The sequence below is a fragment of the Hyperolius riggenbachi genome, chromosome 1, assembly GCF_040937935.1.
Source record: "Hyperolius riggenbachi isolate aHypRig1 chromosome 1, aHypRig1.pri, whole genome shotgun sequence".
NCBI lineage: Eukaryota > Metazoa > Chordata > Amphibia > Anura > Hyperoliidae > Hyperolius > Hyperolius riggenbachi.
In genome coordinates this window covers 477,639,630-477,651,440 of record NC_090646.1, presented here as the reverse complement: position 1 = coordinate 477,651,440, position 11,811 = coordinate 477,639,630, and the positions used below count along the sequence as shown (strand labels likewise).

At 48.3% G+C, this 11,811-nt stretch overlaps 1 protein-coding gene across 1 annotated transcript in view; it reads left to right on the top strand.

The window, feature by feature from the left end:
* LOC137528973 (protein BTG3-like) overlaps positions 1 to 908 on the top strand; it is a 6,575-nt gene extending 5,667 nt beyond the window's left edge. Inside the window, exon 4 of the mRNA XM_068250835.1 lies at positions 873 to 908. Coding sequence (XP_068106936.1) covers positions 873 to 908 — 36 coding nt within the window. The remainder of the gene's footprint in view (positions 1 to 872) is intronic.
* Positions 909 to 11,811: the final 10,903 nt, after the last annotated feature.

The following is an 11,811-nucleotide window of genomic DNA, read 5'->3' as shown; positions in this document are numbered from 1 at the left end:
TGTGTGTGTGTGTGTGTGTGTGTGCTATTCACGGAGCCCCCCGCCGTGATTTGACAGGAAGCAGCCGCTCGCGCGAGCGGCTGCTTCCTAATTAATCAGCCTGCAGCTGGCGACGCAGTACTGCGTCGCTGGTCCTGCAGCTGCCACTTTGCCGACGCACGGTATAAGCGTGCGGTCGGCAAGTGGAACTGAGCATATGCAGAATGCTCCCAGCCATGGGAACATGTGAAAAATGGTCACACAGACCGCTACAAAGTTCAGGCCTTCAAAGATAGTGATTTGCCATGTGGGGGCAGAGGGGAATGAGGAGGGTCCAGTAGTTTTGCCCAGTATGGGGCCCAAAAATTACTGATTGCGGCCCTGGCCAAAGTTAACGCTGAACATTTTGGCATAGAGGTTTGCTGCACCAAACTACCATCCCTATCCACAAAGACTCCTAACTTCCCCACACTTCTGAGGAATCTTTATTTGCAGCCACATAGGGAGGACTTGACAGTAGATTAGATTATAAACCATACACCCAACTGTCCCGATTTGCTTGGGACTGTTCGGGGTTGTGAGGTATGTCCAGATGTCCTGTGCAGTGTGTCCAGGCCAGCGTACATTCCTTCACTCCCCAGCTGAGTGACAGGCAATGCAAATTAGGCATGTGTGCGGACTGCGGAAGCTGCGCATATCTCACCTGCTCTGACTGAGGCCACGAAAGTGTGACCAACCATCATTACTCAAGCTTTCCCCCTAGCGCCAGCATCTCTTCCTACATTGTGGGACAACAGGAGATGCATGCAGGAAGAGATGCTGGCACTAGATGATATTTTTCTTACCTTAATTATATTGTTTTTGCTCTTTTGGAGCATTTTTTGCTCTTTTAGGTCTCTTTCACAGTGCGACGTATAAACAACATTTAACGCAGAATAACTCACTGCAATGAAAAATCAATGCCCCATTCACAGTGCACACATTGCGTTGGTGACTAACGCTGCTTGTTAAGTGAAAGTACTGCATGCAGTGCGTTATACACATTATTAGCTGCGCTGCGTTATTAACTGTTCGCACATGCTCAGTAATGACTTAGAAGCATACTTTTCATTGCCTGTATGCTCTACTATATGCGACCGTAACGGGGCATTAAGTTGTGTTGTGACTTTTTTGGGGCATTGCGTTGTAATTTGCGTTGCGACTTTAATGTCGCATCAAACCGCAACGTCCTACTGTAACAGAGGCCTTAGAGAGATGTAACCTAGATGAGGTGAAAAAGCTTTGTAAATGATACCCTGCAAACATTCGCTGCTATTTACAGAGAATATAAAATAGCACTGGGTCAGTGTTTCCATCGCAACGTGCCTGTGTTAAGAGGTAACGCACGGCAAGCAGTGAGTTACCACAACGCAACATTTTTTTGACGTGACTTTAACGTCGCACTGTGAACGGGCCCATAGGATTAGCATTGCAGTGCGGTAAGCTGCGTTATAAGACTTTATAACATGCGACCATAACGTCCCACTGCTAATGCGACATAAACCCCATGAATGAATGTATACAGGAACGTTAAATAGCGTACTCCCCCACTAATCTAAATAATGAAAACTCAGAAATCATTATTTGTAAAAATTCATCTGTATGTGTGTAATACATCGTCCGATATATTTTTGCGTCACTTCCGCTTGTGCACGCATACATTATCGTCGTTCAGTAAATCATTCACATATGTACATAGTCGTTCGTTACGGACAACTAATCATGTCTCATTTTAATATCGTGCATACGTCACAGATTGTTCATTGGGAACGATCTTTATCGGACGTGTATACGAACCTTAAGGATTGCCTCCAGTTGGAAATATTTGTCCCTGCAGTGATAGGTCGCTAGTGTTTAGCACTAAAAAAAAAATGTGTTCAGTTCTGGAGCTACAGTATTAAAGAATGTGAAAGGGAACCTAAACTGAGAGGGATATGGATTTTTGATTTTAAAATACCAGTTGCCTGAATCTCCTGCTGGTCCTGTGTCTCTAAGGGCTGGTGCACACCACACCAGAGCGGTTCATAAGCGTTTTTAAAAATGATTGGGGATAGAAAACCGCTTGGGTAATGTATTTCAATGGGCTGGTGCACACCTGAGTGGTTCAAATGCAAAATCGGGGGCTGCAGCATTTTTTAGATTTCTGGGACATTTCTGCCTCAATGTTAAAGTATAGAAAAGTGGAAAACCGCTCTGAAAATGCTAGGCCAGACCGGTTTTCCAAGCGTTTTTGTTACAGAAGCTGTTCAGTAACAGCTTTACTGTAACAATATAAAATCTGCTACACAAAAACGCTCCAAAAAAACGCTAGGCATGTTTAGAAAACCTCTCACAGGCCCAGTGCACACCAAAACCGCTAGCAGATCGTCAAAACGCTAGCGGTTTTGGGAGCAGAGAGCAGATATTTGGCCGGGTGCACACCAAGCGGATTTTGTATGCGATCCACCAGCCGCATCAGCCAGTGAAAACGCTTGGCTATTGTATTTCAATGTGTGGTGCACACCGGCGGTTTGAGTTTTTTTTAGCAAACTGCAAACGCGCAGCAGGAGGCGCGTTTGCGGCTTGGCAAAAACCTCAAACCGCCGGTGTGCACCATCCCATTGCAATACATTAGCCAAGGATTTTTCCAGGCGGATGCGGCTGGCGGATCGCTCCAAAAAACCGCTCGGTGTGCACTGGGCCTAAGCGCCAATTCACACTAGAGCATTTTACTGCGATTTCAGCAAAACGCTCAAACGCTAGCGCTTTCTAAAAGCGCTAGTGTAATAAAAACCTATAGGCCCGTTCTTACTTGGGCGATTTGCGCAAATTGCCCAGAATTGTGAAACACAAACGCGTCGCCTGCACCATTTTCAGTTAATCTCCCAGCAATCGCGTTTCGCTGAAAAATCACTCACGCAAGACGCTGGCGGTAAGCGCCAGCGTTTTGTGCTTTCAAGTGTGAATGGGCCCTAAACATGCCTAGAATTGCTATGAAAAACATCTTCAAAAACCTCTAGCGTTAGCAGATCTGCTATAGGTTTTTGGTGTGCACTGGCCCTAATACTTTTAGCCACAGCCCCTCAACAAGCATGCAGATCAGGTGCTCTGACTGAAGTCAGACTGAATTAGCTGCATGCTTGTTTCCTGTGTGGGATTCAGCCACCACTGCAGCCAAAGAGATCAGCAGGACTACCAAGCAACTGGCATGGTTTAAAAGGAAACCTCCATATCCCTCTCAGTTAAGGTCCCGTTTAAGTTACATCCACTGGAGACCGGCATGGAGTTTGTTCGCTCCATGTTTGTATAAGTTTCCTCTTGGTTTATTCCAACATAACTGACTGGTGTCCTTTCCTGCTGGCCTTAGACTAAAAGGTAGGTACATTAGATTGCAAGCTCTGAGGGGCCGTAAATCTATGATGACAGTGGGGTGTTGCAGTGCAGTGTGTCAAATATACAGTAATCACAATGCAATTATTTTTTGGTATTTTTACATTGGTGCATTAGCAGTACGATGGAATTCCAATGATGATCAAATCTGCAGGTAGAAATTGATGCGTGTATGGCTAGCTGTAGACTACGTTCACAGTGGAATGCAATGTTCCCTATAACAGCAGGAATGCAATGGGAAAGTAGCGCTGCACGTTATCTAAGTGTTGCATTGTATACAGTGAAGCATACAGTCAATTAAAAGTAAGCTTCACTGTCAACGCATGCTTTTTGCAGTAACACTGCATGCAATGCATTAGGGTAATGCACGGCGTTTTATTGCAATGCACTGGCCTCAATGTGAATGTTGCATAGATGGTGCATTGCAGTGAGAGAGACTGCATTACAATGCAACTGTTACATTGCACCACTGTGAATGTACAATTAACAGACAACTGAAATGCGAGGTATATGGAGGATGCCATATTTAGTTCCTTTTAAGCAATACTCATTGTCTGGCTGTCCTGCTGATCCTTTGCCTCTAAAGGTGCATACACACATCAGACCATAGTCTTTGGAAAATGAAAGATCACAGACCAATTTTACCCCCTTCCATGTAGTATGAGACGCATACTCTACACAGTCTGTTCTATGGAGCTGCACTCCCCATCAGACAAAAAACTTTGCAAGATGCTGCAAACAAAGATGCTGTAGACATTCAAAAGATCACTGCAAAAGATCTGTTCCTGCAAAAGATCTGTTCCTGCAAAAGATCTGTTCCTGCAAAAGATCCGTTCCTGCAAATTGCATTCATAGTCTATATCTGCAGATCATCATACACACCTTGTTTAACCACTTGCCGACCGCACACTCATAACGTGCGTCGGCAAAGTGGCAGCTGCAGGACCAGCGACGCAGTACTGCGTCGCCAGCTGCAGCCTAATTAATCAGGAAGCAGCCGCTCGTACGAGCGGCTGCTTCCTGTCAAATCACGGCGGGGGGCTCCGTGAATAGCCTGCGGGCCGCCGATGGCGGCTCGCAGGCTAGATGTAAACACAAGCGGAAATAATCCGCTTTGTTTACATTTGTACGGCGCTGCTGCGCAGCAGCGCCGTAAGGCAGATCGGCGATCCCCGGCCAATCAGCGGCCGGGGATCGCCGCCATGTGACAGGAGACAGCCTGTCACTGGCTGCACAGGACGGATAGCGTCCTGTGCAGCAGGATCTCCAGGAGGGGGCCAGGTAGGAGAGGGAGGGGGAGGATTTCGCCGCAGAGGGGGGCTTTGAGGTGCCCCCCCCGCCACCCACAGCAGGCAGGAGAGATCAGACCCCCCCAGCACATCATCCCCATAGGGGGGAAAAAAGGGGGGCAATCTGATCTCCCTGCCTGCACCCTGATCTGTGCTGGGGGCTGCAGAGCCCACCCAGCACAGATCACTCAAACCAGCGCTGGTCCTTAAGGGGGGGTAAAGGGTGGGTCCTCAAGTGGTTAACAGGCAATCTGCAGATCAGATCCACCAGAATGGATTTTCAGATCTGCAGATGAATGTCAGTTAAACAAGATGTGTATGATGATCTGCAGATCTCATAGACTATGAATGCAGGAACGGATCTTTGCAGGAACGGATCTTTGGCAGGAACAGATCTTTTGCAGATACTGATCTATTGTGTCTGTACAGCATCTGTGTGTGCAGCATCTTGCAAAGATTTTTTTTCTGATGGGAAGTTCAGCTCCATAGAAAAGACTGTGTAGGTATGGCTCTCATACTACATGAAGGGTGGTAAGATTGGTCTGTGATCTTTCATTTTCCAAAGACTATAGTCTGATGTGTGTATGAGCCTTTAGACCAGTAGCAGACTAGCAGTGGACCCCGAACAAGCATATGCAGACCAGTGGATTCTGATATTGTCACATCTGACAAGATTAGCTGCATGATTGTTTCTGGTGTTTTTCAGACACTATTGCAGCCAAATAGATCAGCAGGGCTGCCAGGCAACTGGTATTGTTTAGAAGGAAATTAATATGGCCGCTTCCTTATTCTTCTTATTACAGTTGTCCTTTAATGCAAACTGTACTACACAAGTACACGCGCATGTTATCATGCATGCTTCCCATTATGCCAGCAGACCCTCACTGCTAATGCACCAATGCAATGAAATTGTCTGATGCAATGTGTTGCTACCCCCCAGTGTGGCTGTAGCCTGAAACTTGCGGTTCCTACCCCAGGAGAAGCAGTTTGTGTAACTATGGAGACATTTATGTTGTCTATTTGGACTTAGCTCCCTATTACTAATTGGATCACCAAAATATCATAAAGATAATGCAACATTCCTTCTCTATAGACCACGGTATATATCAAATGGTCTGATTTCAATGTCATCCAATATAATCTGTTAGCAACATTAGCATGAGCCTGAAGCCTAGTACACACATCCTATTTAAATTGGCCAATCACTGACTGATTTTAACACCTCCTTGTAGCATAAGGGCCAATAGATTTTAAATTCAATGAACAGATTGTATAGGTAAGCTCTGATATTATATGGCTATAGAATAACTGGCCAATCAGAATTGCATGAATGCACCCTTACCGCCAATTATGATTGGCAAATCACAGACCAATTTTAACAGCTCCATATAGTACGAGGGTCAACAGATATAGAATACTATGAGCAGATTGTGTAGGTAAACATTCATACTACATGGAGGTGGTGAAATTGGTCAGTGACTGCTCAATCATAATTGAAAGTGTGTACCAGGTTCTAGGGTGCATCCAATTTTCATTAGCCAATTTTATCACTTCCATGTAGTAGGAGGGACATGGATCTACCACCCATCCTTCCCCACCACAATAAATGGAGATTTTCCATCCGATTAATAATTTAGATTGATTTGAAAAAAGAAAAAAAAAAAGTGAATTTAGGGTGCATTCATTTATCCAATTTTAAGTAGCCAAGGAATGGCCAATTTTATCTCTTCCATGTAATACGAGGGCCAGCGATTTACTGCCCATCCTTCCCTTACTCTATGGATGGAGATGTTCTGTCTAATCCATAAGGATAGATTTTTACCCAAAAAAAATCTATATAAGGGCTGGTTCAGACGGACGTTTGGAGGCGTCGCATTCGTTGGCGTCGCGGCGGCAATGCGTTCGGGCTTTCAGCAGCGTTCGCATTGCGTTCGGATGCGGTCGCGTTTTTTCTTCCCCTAGAGGGATGTCACGGACGGTTGCGGGGCCGCAGGCGCGTCCTGTAACCGCCCGTGAAGAAAAAGCGATCGCACTCGATTCCCTGCATCGATTGCGCTTCAAATCGATACAATTTGGGTTGAGTGTGTAGGGGGAGCTGAAGTCCTTTTCTTAGCAGAGAGAGCACCATCCTAAAGGCTGGATGGCTCTTTTGATATGCTAATGAGCCTGGGCCCAGAGAGTCCCTGGCTTCAAGCTGTGCTGATGGCCCATCCATCAGGTATAAGGTGACACCTAGCTGATCTCACATTCAGATGTTAATTGAAGGAGCCAACAGGGCCTTTCAAAAAAAGGAGATCCCAAGAGCAGACACAGCTGGACTCCAGTCAGGCTGACTCCAGCCTTAGCAGGAAGAAATGAATGTACCATATAATCTTTTGCCCATTTACAGAATACAATAAATAGGGTGGTTATGAGAGCGGTATCATTGGATCCGTAGGGTCATGCTGGATCTCTTGATACCAGTCGAGAGGGGCCCGGGGCCCCTACAACCCAGGTATGAATCTACCCAGGACCCTGATCTGCTGCACTAGCCATGTCGGATAGCATATTAATCTGTATTTTCCTCCAAGTATGAAGCTGTTACCCCCCTAAATGTAACATGTATGGTTCAGGAGTTACAGCAATTCATAAGTTTAGCTCTAAAATCTCTCAGAGGGAATGAACTGTCATTTGCTGGTAGCTCAGAGGGGGCTGGCACTGCCACACCCCCAAACCAGCTTCATCAAAAGCACAGAGCCAGCAGGCGGGCTCAATTCCTCCCTTTACCATCTTCATGACACACGGCCACTATGAGGAACAAGTGGTGGCCATCTTGACAGAGCTGAAACAAAGGACATCCTCCATTTTGTTTGGATTTTAAATCTTGCTGAACTTTACTCTGAAACAAAGAACTCTAAGAACTTGAAACCGTTTTGCTTGAACTGATGATTTTCCCACAAAAAGGACATCTTTCCAGGAACTAAGTATTTTTCTCCCTTCTTTTATTTTTTATACTGGCTATTACCGTCTTAATAATTGTGATTTTAATAATTGTCTGTATATATTAATTATTTATATTGTGTGAATAAAAGACTTCCTCCAAGTCATTCACTGTTCCGCTACCCTGCTTATCAGCACACACAGAACTGATCCCGGGTCTCTGAAGATACGCTACCGTTTGTTTGTTGTTGGCTAGACAGAATATCGTGTGTTTAACCGTTTTATTCGCAGGACTAGTCAGTTAGTGGGCTCCACGGTCCCATGATAACCGCGGTGGTGGCAGTTTACTCTGAACCAGTGGGAGAAGTTGTAATCACCCGTGTCTCACAGGCTCCCTTCTGAGTTGTCTGCGGCTAATTCTTAACGGTTCCTGCGCATTGACTGCGACCAGAGTTTGCACGATCTGTGCGCTGGCACCGTTTAGAAGGCTAAGTGCGGTCAGCCACTAGGGCTCCTGTGACAGTGGTGGCAGAGGTGGGATCTGTGTTGTGCTGAAAGTATCTAAGATAGCGCTAGCGCTATCAAGAAACGAACTAATTCGTTGGTGTAGCTGGAAGGCAATATATTTTTTATATATACAGAGAGACTGTGTAGCCAGTACCCCTCCCCAAAAGTTTTATTTTATTTGGCATGGAAATGTCCGGGAACTACCAGAACATGTGCCTAGCAGACCTGGAAAATCTTTGCGAAGAGAGGGGCATTGGCATCCTCCGCAAGAACAAACGGGACCTGATAGCAGACTTGTCCAGATGGGATGCCCAGAAACTGCGGGAGCCGGGAGTGTCCGCTGAAGTGGATACCAGCCCATCTGACAGTCTAGGGGAACCAGAGACTGAAGATCCTAGGCGTACAGAGGTTGAGCATCCTGCGGGCCCTGTTGCAACAGTTACGCCAGAGACTGTCAGTATGGACCCCAATCCCAGAGTTTCTGACAGTACTCGCCTGGAACTGGCCAGTACTGGACTGTCCATGGGTGCTGACCCGGTAATGCAGCAGGCATTACAAAAGCTGATGGAGACTGACCTGGACAAGTACCTGCAGTACATGGCGGAGCAAAAACGGGAGAAACGACAGCATGAGCTCAACGTGGCAAAGGTTCAACAGGCCAGCCGGAGTTCACCGCCCAGCCTCCCTGCTGAAGGAGCTGCACCACCCGTAAGTGCAAAATTTAAATTTGCTAATATTGAAAAAGACACAGACATTGACTTGTTTTTGCGGTCTTTTGAAAAAGCGTGCCGTCAGTATCGTCTGTCCCAAGACCAGTGGGCCAGACATCTGACACCTTTGCTGCGCTACAAAGCGCTTGATGCCTTCGCAGAATTGCCTGCGGAGAAGGATAATGATTATGCTGCTATAAAAGACGCTATCATTACTAAGTACCAGCTGACGCCAGAAGCCTATCGGAAAAAGTTCAGGGCCTGGCAGAAAAAGTCTTCTGATTCGTACCGAGATGTGGCCAGCAGCTTGCTCACCACACTACGGCAGTGGACTCTAGGCCTCACCAAAGGGTCTTATGGCGTCCTGGAGGACTTGATAGTCCTCGAACAATTTCTGAACATTTGCCCTGCTGATGTACGCCAGTTTGTGCTAGAACGCAGGCCGGCTTCAGCCACTGTCGCTGCAGACCTTGCTGAGACTTTTGCAACTACCCGGGTGGCTGATACACGCAGAACTGTCCCATCCAGCTGGAGAGGAGGTCAGCCCAATACCTCGGCAGACCCTCCTGCCCCTGTGAGCCGTCCGCCACAGAGGCCACCCAGCGCAGCTGCTGCACCCAGGCCTGCAGCGCCTGGAGAGGTCACCTGTCACTACTGCCGCCAGCCCGGACACATGAAATTCGACTGTCCGGAGCGGAGACAGACACCACCAGCACCTGGATCATCTGCATCACCTACACCTCACCCACAGCAGAGGCAGCCCGCCAGCGAACCACAGCCTGGATCATCAGATTTTGTCCTGTTTGCCCGCGGAAAGGAAATCCGCGACCGAACCGACCAGCAGCAACTTGTTAGAGTGAACGGCAAAGTTGTCACCGGATTTCGAGACACCGGAGCTGACATCACGGTAGTTCACTCACATCTTGTGCCAAAGGAGAGCATCAGCTCCAGCCGATCCCTTGCCCTTACTGGAGTAGAGGGCACCCTTTTTCACATAGCCCACGCGACAGTGAACCTGGATTGGGGAGTGGGAGGAATCCAAGAAAGGGTTGTTGGGGTTATGAAGGATCTCCCAGTCCCTGTGTTGCTGGGGACTGATTTGGGCAAGCTTGTGTCCTACTATGAACCTGCCACGACCGCCTTGTCGCTCACGGAAGGAGACGGACTCTCCACCCACCACCAGGTACTTTATACACTTGGGGGAGCACCAGGGGGAGGTGGGTTGAATGTGCCCAGTTCAAGGGTACCAGGTTCAATAGTGCCTGCTTCAAAGGCACCTGAGTTTGATGTACAGACTGTCTGTTGTGATGATGCTGTAACTGTACCTGAGTTTACTGTACAACCTGTCTGTAATGAAAAAATGTCTATACCTGTCAATGTCATTACTGCATGCAATGATGATTTGAGTAATGTCCGTCTGTGCCATTCTGACAGTGTACCTGTGCTAGCAGTACCGCGCAGCTGCACTGCTCAGAACCCGAGCTCAGAACAGGTGGAGGGGGTTCCGGCCTCCTCCCCCTCCTCTGACCGCAGGGATAAGACCTTTCAGCCGCTGGCCTCGTGTGACATGAGCCAATTGGCTGAAACTGACAGCGCCGTATTCTCAGCCGCACTACAAAGTGACCCAAGCCTGGAGGTGCTCAGGCAGCAAGCCGCTGAGCCCCTCGCAGACGGGGCCGCTTTCAAGGTGTACTGGGAAGGTGGGAGACTGTACAGTGAGTCTGTACAGCCCCCTACAGGTAGATCCCACGCGACTACCAAATGGCTTGTGGTCCCGAGTGCGTTCAGGGAACATGTGCTGAAATCCGCACATGGTAATCCTCTGACAGGGCACTCGGGTGTCCGCAAGACTCTTGCCGGTATTCGGAACCAGTTTTATTGGCCCCGAATGAACAGGGATGTAGAAAACTACTGCAGGGCATGTGCCGTCTGTCAGGAGCTGGGAAGGTCCAGGGATTCCCGCGGGGTTCCCTTAGGTCCACAGCCACTTAGCAGGGGAACCCTGCGTGGGCTGGCTGTTGACCTAACCAACCCACTGCCCGTTGTCAGCAGTCCCGGCAGACACCACGTCCGACTGCAGTGGCGCAAACGCCTTGTCCAGAACGGTCCATGTCGGGTCAACCCTGAGGGTAGCAGACCGCGACCGGTCCAGGGGAACCGAGCCACAGGCTCCAATAGGTTTTCCCGCCGCACCGGCGACCCGAGACCCGTCAGCCAGGTTGGCCGACACGCAGCGGGCAGCCGACCCCAGAATGCCAACGGGGAACTAGATCAGATCTCGCAGGTTAGCGGCAACGACACACATCTTGCTGATGAATGTCTATCTGCCTTCTCCCCAGGGGGGGCTGTCATGGACGGTTGCGGGGCCGCAGGCGCGTCCTGTAACCGCCCGTGAAGAAAAAGCGATCGCACTCGATTCCCTGCATCGATTGCGCTTCAAATCGATACAATTTGGGTTGAGTGTGTAGGGGGAGCTGAAGTCCTTTTCTTAGCAGAGAGAGCACCATCCTAAAGGCTGGATGGCTCTTTTGATATGCTAATGAGCCTGGGCCCAGAGAGTCCCTGGCTTCAAGCTGTGCTGATGGCCCATCCATCAGGTATAAGGTGACACCTAGCTGATCTCACATTCAGATGTTAATTGAAGGAGCCAACAGGGCCTTTCAAAAAAAGGAGATCCCAAGAGCAGACACAGATGGACTCCAGTCAGGCTGACTCCAGCCTTAGCAGGAAGAAATGAATGTACCATATAATCTTTTGCCCATTTACAGAATACAATAAATAGGGTGGTTATGAGAGCGGTATCATTGGATCCGTAGGGTCATGCTGGATCTCTTGATACCAGTCGAGAGGGGCCCGGGGCCCCTACAACCCAGGTATGAATCTACCCAGGACCCTGATCTGCTGCACTAGCCATGTCGGATATCATATTAATCTGTATTTTCCTCCAAGTATGAAGCTGTTACCCCCCTAAATGTAACATGTATGGTTCAGGAGTTACA